The sequence below is a fragment of the Megascapheus bottae genome, chromosome 14, assembly GCF_031878675.1.
Source record: "Megascapheus bottae isolate mThoBot1 chromosome 14, mThoBot2.hap1, whole genome shotgun sequence".
In the NCBI taxonomy this organism is placed as follows: domain Eukaryota; kingdom Metazoa; phylum Chordata; class Mammalia; order Rodentia; family Geomyidae; genus Megascapheus; species Megascapheus bottae.
The window spans coordinates 42,388,844-42,409,150 of record NC_143522.1 but is presented as its reverse complement, the minus strand read 5'-3'; the positions used below and the strand labels follow the sequence as shown (position 1 = coordinate 42,409,150).

Here is a 20,307-nt window from a genome sequence, read left to right as displayed (position 1 = left end):
GGGTGCTTTGCCCGCCCGCCCTGGCTATGTCTGGTGGGGTGGCCAAGCGTAAAGGAAGGCAAGACACAGGAGGCCATTTCTCATAGCACTTTCTATCTCTCTAACTCTGTTTCCATTTTTGGTGGGCCCCAGAGGGACCTGACTCCACTGCTTGTTGGTTTTATCCTCTCACAGGAAACTGGATGAGGAGTACAAGGAGCGCATAGCAGCATTAAAGAATGAGCTGTGCAGAGAGAGAGAGCAGATCCTGCAGCAGGTGGGAAAGCAGCGCTTAGAACTTGAGCAGGAAATGGAAAAGGCAAAAACAGAAGAGAACTTCATCCGGGACCGCCTTGCCCTCTCTTTGAAGGTAATGTTCCTCTTCATTCTTTCCTTACAGGGCAGACAGGGGGAAAGCTGTGGCTCTGTGAGAAAGCAAGACTGCAAGGCTTGTTCTGTGGTTGGCCCCAGTGGTTCATACACGGACATGGCGAGGACCCTGCTAGGCTGTGTCTTCCTTGTGTGCTGACGTTGCTCACTGGGGTAGCCAATTCTGCCCTGAGATTATACTGGGTCCTCAGGGTGGTATGGTAGCTGGCTGACACCATAGTGCTCCTCTAAGCCTGTCCTCCTGCATAGGTCTCCTGTTTCCTTTCCTGTGTGGCTCCCTGCTTGCACAGATGGACTCATTCCCTGCCACACAGAATGTTTCCCTGAACCTCCAAACATGCCTTTCTCCTCACATACTTCCCCCCTCCTTCCTTTGCCCTGGAGTGGGGAAGAGATCTTTTGTTTCCTGGGTTTCCCTACCAGGTTAAATAGGGTGCCAGGAACTGGGGGTAGATTGCCTGGTTCTGATCTTGGTGCTATTGTGTACAGAAAAAGCCTTTGATCAAGTTACTCAAACCTGTTCCATTAGATACAGATGGATAGAACAGGGGTACTGTCTAATCTTGGCATGGGTGTCATATCAGATGGTCTATCTTATGGGTATCATATCAGACGATATATATTAACTTGGAAAATAACAAGTACATGTGAAGCATTTGCTACTATTTCTATTATGAATTGTTCCTGAACCTCTACTCAGGATACGCTGAGCCTTTTACCCCCTCCTAACTATGTATCTGTGTCATCTCCTCAATTTCTCCCTCATCAGCATGACTGCCATGATCCACAGAATTTAAATTCTCAGTGGTCCTGCCTCATCCTCACTCACCAGTCTCTCAGTCATGTCAAAGCCTGATGCACTTCTCCTTTGCCCCTGCATTTCCCCAGCTTCTGAACAAGCTCTGGATTTCTTTCTATTTTCTTCCTTCCCTCCTTCCCTCCTTCCCTCCCTCCCTCCCTCTCTCTTTCTTTCTCTTTCTCCCTCTTTTTTTTTTTTTTGGTCAGTCGTGGCGCTTGAACTCTGGGCCTGGGCCTTGTCCCTGAGCTCTTCGGCTCAAGGTACCACTCTGTCCCTTGAGCTACAGTGTCACTACTGGTTTTCAAGTGATTACTTGGTGATAAGAGTCTCATGGATTTTAGTGCTGGCTTTGAACCTAGATCCTCAGATCTCAGCCTCCTGAGTAGCTAGGATTACAGGTGTGAGCCACCTCACCTGGCTTTTTTGTCCCCCCACCCTCTTGTCTTTTTCTTTTTCTTTCTTTTTCTCTCTTTGTCTCTGTGTCTCTCTCTGCCCCCCTCTCTCTCTATATATATTCTCTCTCTCTATATATATATATATACATATATACACATATATATATATACATATATAGTCCTGGGGCTTGAACTGTGGGCCTGGACACTGTCTCTGAGCCTCTTTTTGCTCACTGCTAGTGCTCTACCACTTTGAGCCACACTGCTGTTTCTGACTTTTTCTGAGTAGTTTTATTATAGATAAGACTTTCCTGCAGCGCTGGATTCAAACCGCAATCCTCAGATCTCAGCCTTCTGAGTAGCTGAGATTACAGACGAGAGCCACTGGCACCCGGCTTCAGAGTTTCTTCACTAATTAAAATGTCCCTGGTAGACCTTTCCTCCATCTTGCCCACCTCTAGGTGGCTAGCTCAATAATCTTACTTTTTTTTTTGTCCAGTTCTGGTGTTTGAACTCGGGGACTGGGTGCTGCTCAAGATAAGTACTGTTTTGAGCCATAGCTCTACTTCCAGATTTTTTTGGTGGTTAATTCGAGATAATAGTCTCATGGACTTTTCCTGCCCAAGCTGACTTTGAACCTTGGTTCCCAGATCTCAGCCTCCTAAGTAGTTAGGATTATAAGTGAGAGCCACCAGAACTTAGTTACCTTACTAAAGATCAGTTATAATCATATTGATACCATTTGTTTGTTTGCTTGTTTGTTGATTTTTTTTTTTTTTTGGCTGCAAGTGGTCAGACCACTGAAAGTGTACATCCTTGTCCTTAATGCTTCTCCCTCCCTCCCTCCCTCCCTCCCTCTCTCTCTTTCTTTTTTCTTTATTTATCACTCCTTCCCTCCCTCCCTCCCTTCCTCAATTCCTTCCTTCCTTCCTTCCTTCCTTCCTTCCTTCCTTCCTTCCTTCCTTCCTTCCTTCCTTCCTTCCTTTTTATTTGTGCCAGTCTTGGGGCTTGGATTCAGGGCCTGGGTGCCATCCTTGTGCTTTTTTTTGCCCAAGATTAGAATTCTATTGCTTGAGCCACAGCTCTACATCCAGCTTTATTTTTTGGTGAGATGTTGAGAGTCTCATGGACTTTTCTGACTAGGTTTGAACTGCGATCTTCAGCTGTCAGCCTCCTGAGTAGTGTGGGTTACAAGTGTCAGCCACCAGTGCCTGGCATCATATCTTTCTAACATCAACTCTGCCAACCACTCTAGAGCTCTGACCCTTCCAGCAGCTCTTTGTTCCTGATAATGTTCCTTTGCCATTTTCAGCACTGTAGGTCTGATTACTACTTGTTTATTCCCTTGCATCTACTTTCTGGATGCCCAGAGATTGTGCATTTACTATATTCTGAAATACAGCCACCTTTGCCTCCTGCCTGCTAGTCCCTGGAGTCAGAGAGCAGCATGAGTCTGATACCCAGAGATGGCTCATTACTGTGGCATATAACTTTAGATGGACTTTAAATAACTAAAATTATAGAAGTAACATTTTAAGGAAGGCAGTATTTTTTTATATGAATGCTTGAAGTACATCTTTTTTCACCCCATATTGCTGGATGAGAGTGTGAAATAGAACATATCAAAATGGTCCTGGCTCTGTATTCTTTTGGCAAATGCACTTTGAAATTAATGTTCTTTCAATCATCTTTTAACATAAGAGAAGAAAATATGTCAAATGGCATGTCTGTATGTTTAAAAAAATATATGTGGGTATCTTCCCCCAAAGGCTATATATATCCAGATCATTTTAAATGAAAAAAAGCAAAACTTTTTGTGAATTTCAGCTGATGTCTTACTTTATTATAATAGCTCATACATATATAAATTATAAGTTATATGTTTTTGTTTCCTTAAACCAAAATAAATTTATAACTTAAATATGAACTGGAATATCAATAAATAAAAATAATTTGAGTTCTGTGTGTGTGTATGAGCCAATACTAGTCCTTGAACTTGAGCCTTGTGCTCTCATTTAGCTTTTCTGGTGCTCCATGTCCTGGAACTGCATCTCTACTTTTGGCTTTTTGTTGTCTTATTAGGGATAAGAATCACTTGGCTTTCACTGGGCAAGGTGGCTCACACCAGTAATCCTAGCTACTTAGGAAGATGAGATCTGAGAATCAAGGTCCAAAGCCAGCCCAGGGACAAAAAGGACCCGAGACTCTTATCTCCAATTAACCTCTAGAAATTGGGAAGTGGGGCTTGGCTCAAGGTAGGGTGGTAGCCTTGAGCTGAAGAGCTCAGAGACAGCACCCAAGCCAAGTTCAAGCCCTACGACCCACCAAAAAAAAAAAAAAAAGGAAAGAAGAATCACTTGTGTTTGTCTACCCAAATTGGCTTTGAATCTTGACCTTCAGATCTCAGCTTTCTGAGTAGCTAAGATTACAGGTATAAGCTACTAGCACCCTCCTTTTCTTACTTTTTATAGTTTTTCTGAGCTTTCTCTTTTGCTAACAATTGGTCAAGGCATTTTGTCACCAGATTTCTTTCCTTGGACAGTAAATTGAGAGTATTAGTTTCTGTCATGTTAAATATACTATTTCAGAACTATTAAGTACAGGTACAACACAAACCACATTTGTCATTTCAAATTTACAATTGGCCATCGTAAAAGAGAAAATTAATTTCAAGTCATTGTACTTAACCTGGTATTATAAGTCATAGTTTTGAAATGTAATCAGTGTACTGAAAGCAGTACTGAGTTTATATATACATATATATGCTTGTACTCTGAGAAATTTGGTATGTATTTTACACTCAGATAGCACATCTGTTTATTCTAGATATATTTCAAGTGTTCAGTGTCTACATTGCCTGCTATTGGCTAGCCTATTTCAGAGCACAATGGTGCAGGAATTTTTTTTTTTAGAATATTTCTTTTAAGAGACAAACTTGGGGATTCTAGGATATATCCCAACATTTTCCTCTTTACTTTCATTTCTAGTGCACTGTAGCTTTCAAGGCAGGTTTTCTTAACCTAGAGCACTTTTGTACCATCACACAGGTGGTATAACCGTTTCCCTATTTCTTAATCTGTGACACATTTAATTTCCCCAGGAAAATAGTCGCCTGGAAAATGAGCTTCTGGAAAATGCAGAGAAGTTGGCAGAATATGAGAATCTGACAAACAAACTTCAGAGAAATTTGGAAAATGTGTTAGCAGAAAAGGTAAGTCTGTTGAACTCTGATTTCCTAGTATGTTCTCCAAGTGTCATTTACTCAAGAGAACAGAAGCAATGCCAAGGACATGTTTATTAGTGAATTATTTGGGTGCCTAAAGGAAGTTGTAACTTTGCAGGGATGTATTTAGTGGTATGGTTATAAGGGAAAACATTTCCTGGCAGTAGGGATTGATCCCAGCTGGAATTGAACACATCATTCTCCAATGTTCTCATCTTCTGGCCTGTGTCCTTTCCCCTTTAATGCCACATTCCTTTCATATTCAAGAGCCTGGGTGACACCAAAATCTTAGGCCTTTGGTATGTGATAGGTTAAAGGGCACTTGGTGAAAAAAGAATGTTGGCTTTGTCTTTTTCCTCTTCTAGTTTGGTGATCTTGATCCCAGCAGTGCTGAATTCTTTCTACAAGAAGAAAGGCTGACACAGATGAGAAACGAGTATGAACAGCAGTGTCGGGTAAGTGCCTAAAGAGAATTTCATGAGCCAGGAGGACCTGGTTTCAACTGCCAGCTTTGCATCTTCCTGCCTGGGTAAATCGTAAGAAAGTCACTGGATCTTTGGTTACCATAATGCTCTTTTGTAAGAAGTGAAAATTGGAGTACCACCCAGAAGGTACATGTTCAGGGAAGAGAGTACCATTGGTGCGGGGAACAAATAAACAGATATGTGTAACGTGATTAGAACAGTTAGGGATGTAGTAAGTATGCACATGAATGCTAGCAATATTAGTCATCTTCAGTATTCTGCACCATAAGGTCAAACTACATTCACCTCTGCCTCTTCACAGTAAGAGAACTGCTAGTGCTTTTTTATACTGAGTGGAGAAACATACGGTCATGTTCATACGCTTATTCAAAGATTAGCCTTTCCTGATTGACCACTGCAGATCTAATAAAATGTCCTGTAGTTTTGTCTTGTGGTAGGTTTTGTTTACCTTCTTCCAAATACATTCCTTTATTTACAGAATGTGGATTAACCAAAAACTACTGGTCTTTAACTAGAAACTATTCCTATTAGTAGAGATACACACATTCTTGGTCCCAGCAGAAATCTTGTTTGTTTGTTTTTTTTCAATTAACTCCCCTAAGCTTAGGATTTTTTTTTCTTTTTTTTTTTTGCCAGTCCTGGGCTTGAGCTCAGGGCCTGAGCACTGTCCTTGGATTTTTCTCAAGGCTAGAGCTCTACCACTTGAGCCTTAGCACCACTTCCGGCTTTTTCTAAGTATGTGGTACTGAGGAATCGAACCCGGGTCTTCGTGCATGCTAGGCAAGCACTCTACCACTAGGCCAAACTCCTGGCCCCAGGATTTTTTTTCTTAAACCAAAAATACTTTAAAAAATTGAATAAGGTAGAACTGAGAACTGAGTTCTCTTTTAAGTAAAAAAAAAATATGCCCAAAATTGTGCACAAAACACTGGCAATCAGCTGGGTGTGTGCTTTAAAAGATACCAACAAGCCAGGCACTACAGGGGCTCAGCCCTGTAATCCTAGCTACTCAGAAGGCTGAGATATGAGTTCACAGTTCACAGCCAGCTCAGGCGGGAAAGTCTGTGAGACTCTTATCTCCACTTAACCACTGGGGTAAAAAAAAGCCAAAAGTGGAGCTGTGGCTCAGCTAGTAGAGTGCAAAAATGCTCAGAGATAGCCCCTAGGCCCTGCGTTCAAGTTCAAGCCCCCAGGACCACACACACACACACACACACACACACACACACACACACAATTGTTTTGACGATGTCCAGTTTATTTTTTGTTGCATATTCTTATGATGTCACATGTAACAGGTATTACAAGACCAAGTGGATGAACTCCAGTCCGAGCTGGAAGAGTATCGCGCTCAAGGCAAAGTATTCAGGCTTCCCTTGAAGAACTCTCTGTGTGACGAACTGGATGTGAGCAACAGTGGCATTGAGCCTGACCAGGGTAAACACGGCCAGTCATATATTTGACCAGATGTATTTGACCTTTGTTTTAGAACCATGTGGAATGCAGAATGCCAGAGGTCTGGAAACCTGGGGAAACAATGATGCTGGCAGTATTCTTTGCTTGATCTCGATGGCTTGTGATCTGCTTTTCAGTTGTCCTTGAAGTCTTGTGAGACTTTCCATGTGATCTACTTATGTATCAGAAAAGCAATGGAAAAGAAAAAAAATCAAGCCACGAGGGTATTTTCTTGGTTTAAAATAAACCAGCAAACGTACTTGTTGCAAAACTGAGAATCTAGGCCTGCAGTATTAGATTTTAGATACTGAAGTCTTGGTAACTCCTCTCTTTGTACCCGTGCCTAGTATGAGATGCCAGGGGCAGACCCACAGACCACAAAATCCATAAATGTTTTTTTATTGTTTGCTTTGTTTTGTTTTTGCTGGCTGGGCTAAATGTGTGGATTGCCTCTACCAAGCAGCCAATAGGATCGATAACAGTTGGTCATCTGTGGGTTGCAGTGGCATGATTGGAAGCATAGTTGTTTGGACCTTGAGCTTGCTAGGCTTGCTTTCTCACTGGTGCTCTACTTCTTGAGCCATGCCTCCTGCCCAGCTAGTTATTTTGGGGATGGAATCCACTGAACTCTTCTGCCAAGGCTGGCTTCAAACTGTGATCATCTAGATCTCAACTTCCTGAATAGTTAGGTTTGAAGGTGTGAGCCACCCATACTGGGTTCTACTTTCACCGTTGTCTTTTCCTCCCTTCTGATGCCTGCCTCTTTCCTGAGTCTGTTGGGTTTAGAATTTCAGGAACGCTCATCTCAGTTCCTGGTTTATGCATAGCTTTGCTACTTGGATAAAATGTTTCTACAAAGGCGGCTCATTGCTCCTCTCACTTATTTGCTGTAGCTGAGTCAGTGGAGTGAGCAAGAAGATAAGGGCTCTGAGTACCTTCTGTTTCATTCTCAACTTACTTTCTCTAGGGAGGAGTCAGAACCGTGTGACTATATGATACAGATCAACAGTTTTTCCAAGTGTTGGTTGGAGGCTTATACCTAACTTGTACTACTTCTAGGTTTGGAAGGTGACTTAATATATGAAGACAAAGCCCAGGGCAAAATTCAATCCAGCACCTAGACCTATGACCTAGAATTGTCCCTTTCTCCCTCTGCTTGTTTCTCCACATAGAAAAATGATACCTCTGTCATTTTGGAACTCTTCTTCAAGAAATGTCTATGAAACAGTTGGCATGACTTTTTGATTTTGCACTAGCTTAGCCCTCAACTTCTGTTTCACGTTTTCCTCTCCCTCTCCCTCTCCCTCTCCCTCTCCCTCTCCCCCCTCTCCCTCTCCCTCTCCTCCCTCTCCCTCTCCCTCTCCCTCTCCCTCTCCCTCTCCCTCTCCCTCTCTCCCTCTCCCTCTCCTCCCTCCCTCTCTCTCTCCTCCCTCTCCCTCTCCTCCCTCTCCCTCCCCCTCTCCCTCTCCCTCTCTCTCTCCCTCTCTCCCTTCCTTCCTTCCTTCCTTCCTTCCTTCCTTCCTTCCTTTGTTTTTGCCAGTCCTGGGGCTTGAACTCAGAGTCTGGGCATTGTCCCTGAACTTTTGAGCTTTTGTGTTAAATCTGGTACTCTGCCACTTGAGTATCAGCTTCATTTTTGGCTTTTTGAGTACATAATTGGAGACAGGAGTGCCATGAACTGTCCTGCCTGTGCTGGCTTCTATGATCCTCAGATCTTAGCCTCATGAGTAGCTAGGATTACAGGTACAAGCCACTGGCATTCAACTCTGCTTCACAATTCCAATATTTTTCTCGGGCACTATGGAGAGGTGGACTCACATGAATGAGTTCAGTCTCCACCCTCCCCGCAAAGTATCTATATGTAAGTTCCTAACCTAGGACTTAGCTTTTAGCTCATAATTTAAGCACCTACTCTCTAGGAAACTTTCATGCCAATAGCTAGTCTTATGTAATGCTGAGTGGTGAGTCAAGTATCTTGATATATGAAGTTAACACCTTAAGATGTAACAGCAAATATGATGGATGTTTTATGTATCCCCCTGCCACATTGTCCCTCTGCTGACTTGTCATTCAAATTTGTTACTCCAGGTAGTTGATGGATGGAGACAAATTAGCATGTTCACTGAAGGGAGATCAACCATTTGCACCTGTTTCCCTCCATTGCCCAAAATAGTTGTTTCTATTAGAGTGGGATGTTGCCTGAACATGGTGGATCTATTTACCTTAATTTCTTATTTGCCCTAATTCTTTGAAAGGGACCTCTTTTGTTTCCTGTTTCATAAAAGCTTATACTGGTGACAATAGAGGCTGAAAATTACCTCTTGGTGAGGCTGTTTGTCTGTCCTTAGATGCCAGATTGTGTTATTGGGAGAAGCTATGGTAGGATCAATGGGTCTCATGTAATTTCAGGGCTTGGTTCTGAAGAATGTAATCCACTGAATATGAGCATTGAGGCAGAGCTAGTCATCGAACAGATGAAAGAACAACACCACAGGGAAATGTGTCGCCTAAGACTGGAGCTTGAAGACAAAGTAAGTTCTGCTTGCCATTAAAATCTCTCTTTCCCTCCCTCCCTCCCTCCCCCCTTCCCTCCCTTCCTTTTTTTATGTAAGTTCTAGGGCTTGAACTTATGGCCTTGTTCTCTTGCTTAGCTTTTTCACTCATGGCTGTCACGCTACCGCTTTGAACTGTTGATGACTTTTTTTTTTTCTGATTAATTGGGTCTCATAGACTTTTCTGCCCAGGCTTTGAACCAAGATCCTTCAATCTCAGCCTTCTGAGTAGTTGGGATTATAAATGTGAGCCTGTGGCTCCTGGCTCAGTATTCTTTATTTGAGTTCTGAATATGGAACGTTCTCAGTTCTGTTTTCTCACATAGCGGCACTACTGTGTGTCTGCTAGCTGACAGGCGCGTACTTCCTCAGTCTGGGAGCAAGACCTTGTCCTCTTGAGAAACTCTCCAAAATGTAATCTACTTTGCCCTGTGCTTGCGTGGAACGTGAAGCTCTTGTATTGGTTCCAGCATGTTGAAAAAAATATTAAAGCAAAAATTATTACTTGAACCTCCTGTTAAGATACTCTGCAAGCGTCAAGAAAAACAGTTTATATAAATACAGTACACAATTTGATTTAACTACTATAACTAATTAAAACAAAAGCCTTTTTCTCGTGTGTGTGTGTGTGAGTGTGTGAGTGTGTGTGTGTCCGCGTGCGTGTGCTACTAATTGAATTTAAAATCTCTCACTTGCTAGGCAAGCACTCTACCACTTCAGCTACTTCTTTTAATTTGTTTTTCAGGCAGGTCTTACCTTGTCCAGGCAGGCCCAGAACTGTAATCCTCCTATCTACTCTTCTCACCTAGCTGGATTACAGGCATGCACTGCTGTGGTGCTTTCACAAAAGCCCTTTGCTTTAGTATTATCAATTAGATTAGGTACAAGTTTTGGTCCTTGATATCCTAATGCTTGCATCTTACCTTCCCCATCTTCTCTTTTGCTGTTCCCCATCAAACTCATGTTAATGCAAACCATTTGTTTCCACATCTCAGCCTCCTGACCCTTCAGAGTTTATGTCAAATGCTGCCTGTTACCCGAGGCGACTCCTAAATTGCCCAACAAAATGTACATTTTTCTCTGCTCTGACTGCCTGGATTATATCAGCCTCTTCTTCTGTCCCTCTTTTTTTTTTTTTTTTTTTTTTTTTTGCCAGTCCTGGGCTTGAGCTCAGGGCCTGAGCACTGTCCTTGGACTTTCTCAAGGCTAGAGCTCTACCACTTGAGCCTCAGCACCACTTCCGGCTTTTTTCTATGTATGTGGTACCGAGGAATCGAACCCGGGTCTTCATGCATGCTAGGCAAGCACTTTAACCACTAGGCCAAACTCCTGGCCCATTCTGTCCCTCTTATATCTTGCATTTTGCCTTGCAGTGCACTCATTGTCATACCTGTCTCTAGACTGGTTTCTCCTTGATTGAAGGGCTGTGTCTTATCCAGCTGTGTGTTCCCTTGGGACCTGCAGAGTACCTTCTAGGAGTTAATAAACATCTGAATTTATTTAATGATTTTAAGACTACACTCACAGCTGGAAACAAAGTGCAGGCCTGCATAGTGCTTAATAGATATTCATAAGCTAATAAAACTCAACCAAATGGACAAATAAAAGCATACCATGCCTGATTTTAAATGTCTTAAGATTTTGTTTATTTATTTATTTTTTATTTTTTATTTATTGTCAGTCCTGGGCTTGAGCTCAGGGCCTGACCACTGTCCTTGGACTTTCTCTAGGCTAGAGCTCTACCACTTGAGCCTCAGCACCACTTCTGGCTTTTTTTTCCTATGTATGTGGTACCGAGGAATTGAACCCAGGCCTTCGTGCATGCTAGGCAAGCATTCTACCAGTAGGCCAAACTCGCGGCCCCATAAGGTTTTTATTTTTTTTCATTAAGTTGCTTCCCAACGAAATGAACAAACTGAGAAGTGTCTCATAGGGTAGAAACGCTTGCTGCTCCTGTCACCCCCTTAGATGGAGTAGCCTGTAGTGATCTCATTGTCTGACTTCAGGTGCATGGTTATGAGAAGCAGCTGGATGAGACCAAAGTCTCCTGTGAAAAGGAGCAGGAAACCATGAGGCAAAAGTATGAGCATGATGCACACACCTTAGAAAAAGAAATCAGTGATTTGAAAAGTGAAATTGCAGACCTTCAGGGCCAGGCAGAGGTGCTGAAGGAGGCCCACCGGGAGGCCAGCTGCAGGCACCAGGAGGAGAAAAAACAACTGCAGGTGGCCTTTGAGGAGGAGAAGACTCACCTTCAGGAGGAGCTGAGGCTGGAGCATGAGCTGGAGCTCAAGGCCAGGCTGGAGCAGGTGGAGAAAGACTTTAACCGGGAAAGGGAAGGACTGGCTCAGAGCAGCGTCTGGACCGAAGAGAGGGCAAGAGGCCTGACTCGGGACCTAGAGCAGGCTCACCAGGAGCAGCTACGAAGCCTGGTGGAGAAGTATGCTCTTGAGAAAGAAGAGCTGAGGAAAGAGCTCTCAGAAAAGCACCAACGGGAACTTCAAGAAGGAAGGTAAGGGTGTTGGGAGTGTGGCCTAGTGATAGACTGCTTGCCTACCATTCATGAAGTTCTAGGTTCGATTCCTTAGTACCACATACACACACAAAAAAGCTGAAAGTGGTACTGTGGCTCAAGTGGTAGAATGCTAGCCTTGAGAAAGCCCAAGGACCATGCCCAGGCCCTGCATTCAAGCCCCAGGACTGGCAAGGGAAAAAAAAAAAAATTGAGTGCAGTGGCTCATGCTTGTAATCCTAGCTACTCAGGAGGCTGAGATTTGAGGATCAAGGTTCAAAGCCAGCCCAGGCACAAAAGGACCTGAGACTCTTATCTCCAGTTAACCACTAGATAACAGGAAGTGGATCTTCGCTCAAGAGTCGGGTGGGCTGAAGAGCTCAGGAACAGCACCCAGGCCGAGTTGAAGCCACATGACCCACCAAAAATTAAAAGTCCAGAAAGAGGAAAAAACAAACAAAAAAAGTAAAAGTGGGTTCACAGGAAAAGGGACGTAATTGTCCAAAATGTTTGTTTAACTTCTCATGAACCATCTCTAACTATTTCAAGTTTAGTATAGATGGTAACGCTCTGCTTACACAGGAAAGTAAATTAAGGATAAGCACAGTATTAATGAACACTCTGTTATCCTAGCTACTGAGTAGGCAGATATAGAAGAATTATAAGTAGGACAGGAGAAATTAATAAAACTCTGTCCAATACAAAATAAAACCAAAAGGACTGGGGCATAGCTCAAGTACCCATACATAGTGCATACGTTATTTTAACTCTACATCACAAGTTGGCCATTAATGTTTAGGCTGGATATAATTTATATAAAGTCTAAGATTTATATTGAAAATGATGATTTATGTCATTACTGATATTCATTCAAATCTGCCCACACATTTTTGTAAGCAAATTAGTGGGGAGGGGGGAAAGAAAAAGAAGAAGAGGAAGGAAGGTAAGGAGCCAGGGGAATTAAAGCAACCCAGGTTTTGCCTGTGGACACTAGAAGTTCGAGAGGCCTGAGAAAGAACAGCTCATGGCTTGAGGTTTTTCAGCCAATTCTGTCCCACTTTACACATCAGTTTTATTGTTGATGTTTGTTTGTTAAAGAGGAATGTGTTACTGGTATTAAGATTTTACTTCTGAGGGTCTAGGTGGGAGAATAACCCCGCACATGGTTCCTTTGAAAGTTCAGTCCCATGGCTTTCTGATGAAAGCAATTAAGAAGATAGACTCTGGGCAGAATTACATTGCTTCCTGAAGTTATGAAACAGCACATTGTAGTCACTTTCTTCAGGTGTAGACCTAGATACATTTGAGCTCCACTGCTTCACATCCTGATTAATGTTACTTTATTAACTAAGAAGCAGAAACAGAATAAATTTCTTAATATGTGTGACGTAGGTGACTGGTGTCCCACGAGGCTTGATTAATTAAAATGAAGGAATGTTATGTATTTTCCAGATTACAAGTTAGATTATTATGCATTTGACCATTTAATGTAAGATGCCAATTTAATTAAACCTTTGGTTCAAAACATATTCTCAAATCTAGGAGTATGTCAAGGAATTTCATAACTTACCCCCTAAATTCAGAGAAAGGTAAGTCTTCCATATTAATTATTGCTGCCAGTCTTAGCTCTCAAAAAAAGAAACTCTAGGCCCAGGTATGGTGGCATAGGCCTGTGCCAGCTACTCAGGAGGCAGAGATATGAAGATGCCCTGAGTTCAATGCCAGGAGGAAAGAAAGAAAGGAAGGACAAGGGAGGGAAGGAAGGACCTCATCCCAGGACACATGTAGGAATTGAGGCCATTTTTAGAAAGTATTTTAGTTGTTTATTTGGCAGCCTTCTTTGTGCATGGGAACATGTTTTTGCTTGCTTCCGGAGCTGGCAACAGTTTCAGTAATGCTGTATGTTGACTACATTTAGGGAAAAAATGGAAACAGAATGTAATAGAAGAACCTCTGAATTAGAAGCCCAGTGTCAGGCTGAGTGTCAGAAAGTCACTGAGCGCTGTGAGCAGACTCTCCGCAGCCTGGAGGAGCTCCTTGAGCAACGGCTGGAAGACAGAGCCCAGTGGGAGTTTGAGAAGGATGAGCTCACCCAAGAGTGTGCTGAGGCCCAGGAGCGGCTGAGGGAGACTCTGCAGAGAGAGAAAGCCACCTCTCTCGTCCTGACCCAAGAGAGGGAGATGCTGGAGAAGACATACAAAGAACATTTGAATAGTATGGTCATTGAGAGAGAGCAGCTACTACAAGACCTAGAGGACCTGCGCAGCCAGCACAGCCTCCTGACCAACCAGATCCTTGCGCTGAAGAGCACCCGTGCACAAGAGCTAAGAGAGCAAGAGCAGGTTCTGTGCCAGGCTGGGGCCTCCCAGCAGCTGGCCAGTCAGCAGCTTGAAAGGCTGCAGATAGAACATGAGCAGGAGAGGCAGGACATGATGACCAAACTTCTGGCCGTGGAGAATGCCCACAGACTGACATGTGAGGCAGCTGATCGAGACAGGGCTGAGATGAACACAGAGATCTCTAGGCTTCAGAGTAAAATCGAGGCCATGCAGCAAGCAGAATCTCTGTCTAGGCTTCATAGGGGCTGCCAGGCAGTGGGAGGCGGGGAGGAAGTGGAAGGAAACAGAGGCATGTCCCTGCTTGAGCAAGGGGAGCAGCTGTTGGAAGAAAATGGTGATGTCCTCATCAGTCTGCAGAAAGCTCATGAACGTGCAGTGAAGGAGAATGTGAAAATGGCTACTGAAATTTCTAGATTGCAACAGAGGCTGCAGAAATTAGAGCCAGGGTCAGTAATGTCCTCTTGTTTAGAAGAGCCAGTGACAGAATTTTTGGGAAGTTCTGCTGAACAATCACAACCATTTTTATCACAAAACCGAATGAAGCAAGCCGAAAGTGTCACACCACGGCACATCCAGAGCAACCTGCAGGAAAATGAGGTTCAGGAGGCAAGAAGTACAGAAGCCAGCTCTGATCAGAGACACAAGGTCAAGATGGAGGAGTCTGAAGCTTCCGTGGAGTGTTTCTCTGAGTTTGAAAATAGTGATGAGACCAGGACCGAATCCTGGGACTTGAAGAACCACATCTGTCAGCTCCAAGAACAATTACAGATCTTGCGTGCTGACTGTGACCGGGCTTCTGAAAAGAAACAGGACCTGCTTTTTGACATCTCTGTGCTAAAAAAGAAACTAAAGATGCTTGAGAGAGTCTCTGAGGTGTCTCCCAAATATAGGTTGCTATTTGAGGATGCCACTCGAGAAAATGACTGCCTTCAGGAGGAGCTGAGAATGATGGAGATGCGCTATGACAAGGCCCTAGAAACCAGCAAAGAACTCACTGCAAAAGTCTTCAGGTTGCGGTCGGAATTAAAGAAAGTGGAGGAAATGATGAGAAAATTCCTTAGCCTGGAAAAGAGTTACCATGATGTCAAGACTGAAAATGAGGAGCTGAATGCTTTGGTGGTGAGACTACAAGGGCAGATTGATGAACTTCAGGAAAGAGGGGCCTTGCACAGTGACTGCAGCTTCACCTTGTGGGAAGCCAGGTCAGATAACCTGGAGCTCCAGCCCGATGAGAAGGTGCTTGAACTCAGTCAGTCTCTGGAAGAATGCATTCCCAAGGTTAGGAGCATGCACCATATTGTAGAAGAATGGAAACAAGAAGCTCAGTGCCAAGAGCAAGGAAGCACACAGCTCCTGGCAAAAGTCAAAGCACATGAAATTGCCTGGTTACACAGAACCAAGAAGAGTCCAGAGTTTCTCTTAGTGCAGACACACCAAGAAGAGCCCACAGTCCAAAACCGAGTTACACTGGAGGAAAACACTGTCCTCCAAGGCCTTCAAGACCCTCCATTTGAGCATCAGGCCACACTAGCAGAGTTAGAACTGGAGAAACAAAAGCTGCAGGAACTGACTAGAAAGCTGAGGGAACGAGTCACTACTTTAGTTAAGCATAAAGATGTCCCTTCTCAGGGAGAGGAGGAGGAAGAGCTGAAGGCCATGATGCATGAGCTGCAGATCGCATGCAGTGAGATGCAACAGAAAGTTGAACTGTTGAGGTAATGTATGCGCCTCCTAGACTTCACAGAAGCTGGCAGAGCACCTGAGCCCATCTAACTTCTGCTGCTTGCCCTGCCTAGAGAAACTAACTTGTTCTTCTCCAAGAAGTGAGCAGTACCTAGACTTCCTTCTGCTTCTGTGTCCTATTAACAAGTAGAATAACTTTCCCTAGTAGGCACTCCCTTCCTCGTAGTAAATGAACGATGCCCGTTTGGGTGTGGAAGTTCAGAATGGCGAGTGTCACAGCATTAACAGGGGTCCTTTTCTGGCAATTTGTTCATTTGGATGGGTAGATGCTATGTTGGTCAGCATTACTTTCTTCACTTAGATGAGAAACATTGTAGATGAGAGTGGATGTCTTTTGTGTATTATTTAACTCATCTGGTAGCTAAGAACTCTCTTCTTATACTAATATAGGAAAATGTTTGTGGCTTATGGATCTTTCTCTGATATGATGACTTCAAGTGTATGCTAATCCCTTATGAACAATAGGAATATTGGTTTTTTTTAACTAAGGAGTTAATAGATTCTAATAAATGTGCTTAAAGAATAAAGACTGCTTTTAATGACTGATCACTTGAATGTGTGATAGGGAGTTATAGTAGTCCTCTAGCAATATTGGTCTTATAAACTAGCAAAATATTAACATGATAGCCAGGTGCTACCTGTAATCCTAGCTACTTAGGAAGCTAAGTTTGGAGGAATCCTAGTTCAAGGCCAGCCTGGTCAGAAAAGTTCATGAGGTTCTTCCTCAAGGAAAAGGGGTACATACCTGTTATCCCAGCTAGACTAGAAGCCCAATATTGGCAGATATGTTCAGGTATGTTCCCAAGCAAAGCCTATCTCAAAAAGTAACCAATGAAACCAGAGCTGGAGGCATGGCTTGGTGGTAAAAGTCCCAACCTAGCAAGTGTGAGGTCCTGAGTTCAAACTCGAGTACTACGAAAAACAAATAAATAAAACATAAAAGATACTGTATCATGTAGAACTACTTTACTGACACTAAGCAAACAATTTGAAGGGCCATTTTTCAAAGTATGGGGCCGTTGGGTTTATGTAATATTTTCTTCTTGAAGTTAGTGGGTGGCCTAAAACCAAAGCTCATACGTCTTAGTATGACCTATGTCTGTTTGGAGCAGGGAAAAATTGAGACTGGGATCAACAGAATAATTTGCTTGAAGCAGTTTGCCTGCCATCAAGAAACTCAGCAACCAGAACTGGCATCGCATCTCCATTTCTGTCTCCATCTTCCTGCTTTTTAGTCCTCACTTTACTAATGGCTTTTAGTGATGTCCTTACCATCCCTCCAAAATGAATTAGTACGCTATAACTTCATTTCCAAGTACTAAGGCACTACTACTTTAGACTTTTTAAGCTTATTTTTTGTTAGAAGTTACTAGATAGTTTTCTGAACAATGCCCTGGCAACTGCCTTGTTGTAACTTCTGTTAAATCTCTGTCCTACAGACATGAATCTGAAAAGCTTCACAAGGAAAACTCTGTTTTGAGAAATGAAATTACTACTTCAAATGAAGAAGATGGCATTGCTAGCCCAAAATTAGAGAAATTAAGTGGATCTCAGGAAGAACTGTGGTAAGGCATAGTGTACTTAAATCGTCTGTAGACAGTTATAAAGACTAAGCAGCTATTTAACTTCCGCTGTCAAAGCCTACCTCTGAAATTATATTCTTATTGTTTCTCTAGGCAAAAAATAGAAATTGTAGAACAGGAAAAGGCTGCAATTCAAAAGATGGCGGAAAATTTAAAGAAACAAGTAAGGAGACTATTTGCAAATATTTCTTGATTCTGAGATCTTTTATTTGAAACCTATAAGTACATAGAATAAGCAAATGTGATACTGAAATAACATCATAAATGATGGTAAGACTGAATTCTGAGTTTGAAAATAGAAATTTGCCTTATAATTGCTCTAAACTAGGTTCCTGGTTTTAGGAAAACAATGAATATGCTGTTTTAGATCATAAAAGCTCAATACCAGCTTTAGAAATTGTAGGGACATTACAGGCAATACCTTAAGCCATACCTGTGAATACTAACTCTAGTCCTTGTGTCTTTTCGGTTAATTTTAGCTCCTTCCTGTTCCACACCATAATTACAGACAGTTAAGGACAGACTCTCACAAATGCAGGATGCCGGATAATCAGCATATCACTTTGGAGATTACAATTTATGCAGATGGCTGGTGCCATTCAGTGCTCATTTTGCAGAATCTTTAAGCATGTAGAGCCTGGGAAGGGCACCAAAGACCGTGTCTGAAAACAGCCCCAAAACAAGGACATACTGAATAAATAATATTTTTACAACTTGAGATAGCCGAAATGTTAAAATCCAAAATGTCTCTTGTACTGTTAGGTCAATGGAAAAACTCAGTTGAAAAAAACAGGCAATTAATATGATCACTTATAATATCGCATGTAAGAAGATGGCTATCCTCATAAAAGCTAGAGAAGTTTAATTTCTTTTAAAGTTTCTTTATTGTAGTATTTTACAAGTTAGCATTTTTTTTTTTTTTTTTTTTTTTTTTTTGCCAATCCTGGGCTTGAGCTCAGGGCCCGATCACTGTCCTTTGACTTTCACAAGGGTAGAACTCTACCACTTATGCCTCAGCACCATTTCTAGATTTTTTTTTCTATGTATGTGGTACCAAGGAATCCAACCCAAGTCTTCGTGCATGCTAGGCAAGCACTCTACCACTAGGCCAAACTCCCGGCCCCGAAGTTTAACTTTTTTTGACCCATTAAACTAACACAAATATAGATACTGTCTAGTTATTGCAAGGGGTGGGAAGAATGACAAATTTATAGCTTTTTGGGGGATTTGGGGGTTTTTTTTGCCGGTTTTGGGGCCTGAACACTATCCTTGGGCTTTTTCAAGGCTAGAGCTCTACCACTTGAGCCACAACACCACTTCCAGCTTTTTCTATGTATGTGATACTGAGGAATGGCTCTTTGTGCATGCTAGGCAAGCACTCTACAACTAAGCTAAACTCCTGGCCCCATTTATATGTTTTTATCACAATAAGAATAGACATTTGTGAGATAATTATCTAATAAATTAATGTATATATATCCCTTCTAAACTAGAAATCCTACTTTTGTAAAATGATCCTAAATAACAAAATGCTAATATATCATTTTGTTTGTTCATAATTAAAGGAAATATTTGCGACAAAACTACAATGCAGTTATGGGTCAATGCATTATGGAAAATGTTTCAATATGAAATACCCTACTGTTGCTGAAAGTGTAACATGTGATGGTTTCTGAGCACACTAAGTTGGAAAGATAAGCATCTATAAGATTATAAGTGAAAAAACAGGCTGTCTAAAGATGAAAGATCCAATTTTTTTACTTTGGAAAAAAAAAAAGAAGAATCCGTATGTCTCTGGGTGCTATGTGTGGTGTGGTAATCCAGTACCCCATACACAGAGGAATTGGACTGACTGCCTCACTTGTTCATCTTCTTCTGATGTGACTGAGTTTGTAATGCTGAGTCTATTTCTGTTACTACTTATATGTATTTTTAAACTTTCATAGAGAAGGAAGCAGCGCTCAGCCTCTAAATCTGTTTTTTTTTCTTTGAAACTGAACTAGGGTAGCAAGTTTTTTAAAACTTATTTCCATTTTAATTAGATTTCAGATTTAAAAATCAAAAACCAACAGTTGGATTCAGAAAACAGAGAACTTAGCCAAAAGAACTCTCAAAACCAGGAAGAACTGCAGGACCTTAATGAGCGTCTGGCAGAGCTGCTGTGCCAGAAGGAAGAAGAGCCAGGGGAGAGTTCATTTGAGGAATGGGAACAAGAAAAAGCCGATCTGAAAAATGAACTGGAACTCTATAAAATGCAGGTATGCTCCAGAGCCACCCTGCTGCTTCTCTTATTATTGAAGAAGTCCTAAGAAATAGAAAAAATGTTAGTATTAAATTTCTTATACATAAAGCCTTCATAATTAAAACAGTATGGTGCTGGCACATAACTATGTATTCTGGAGAGACAGATGTAGTAAGATGTCTAGAGTTTGGCCCAGAGACACATGGAAACTGTGGTTCCAACCAACCATTGATCAATAATAATTTTTGGGTTGCTTTTTTGTTTTTTATTTTTATTTTTTGTCCTGGAGCTCGAGCTCAGGCCCTGCGCACTATCCTTAGACTTTCTCAAAGCTAGCGCTCTACCACTTGAACCACACAGCACTACTTCCAATCTTTTCTGTGTATGTGGTACTGAGGAATCAAACCCAGGTCTTGTGCATGCTAGGCAAGCACTCTACCACTAGGCCATGCTCCCAGCTCCAGAAGTAGTTTTTTAAGTCTATCTATACTAAACATGTAGATTTCTTCTTCTTGCTATTTTCCCCTAAACAATACAGTATATTTATAGCGTTTATATTTACTAGGGATCGCAAGTAATCTAGAGATGAGTGTGTAAGAGAATGTGAGTA

The 20,307-nt window shown here is 42.2% G+C and overlaps 1 protein-coding gene across 1 annotated transcript in view; it reads left to right on the top strand.

Moving 5' to 3' along the window:
• Nin (ninein) overlaps positions 1-20,307 on the top strand; it is a 118,303-nt gene that overhangs the window by 65,748 nt on the left and 32,248 nt on the right. Inside the window, exons 11-20 of the mRNA XM_090345077.1 lie at positions 175-349; positions 4,664-4,774; positions 5,152-5,241; positions 6,570-6,708; positions 9,136-9,257; positions 11,285-11,790; positions 13,709-15,844; positions 17,312-17,437; positions 17,549-17,618; positions 19,498-19,713. Coding sequence (XP_090201203.1) covers positions 175-349; positions 4,664-4,774; positions 5,152-5,241; positions 6,570-6,708; positions 9,136-9,257; positions 11,285-11,790; positions 13,709-15,844; positions 17,312-17,437; positions 17,549-17,618; positions 19,498-19,713 — 3,691 coding nt within the window. The remainder of the gene's footprint in view (positions 1-174; positions 350-4,663; positions 4,775-5,151; positions 5,242-6,569; positions 6,709-9,135; positions 9,258-11,284; positions 11,791-13,708; positions 15,845-17,311; positions 17,438-17,548; positions 17,619-19,497; positions 19,714-20,307) is intronic.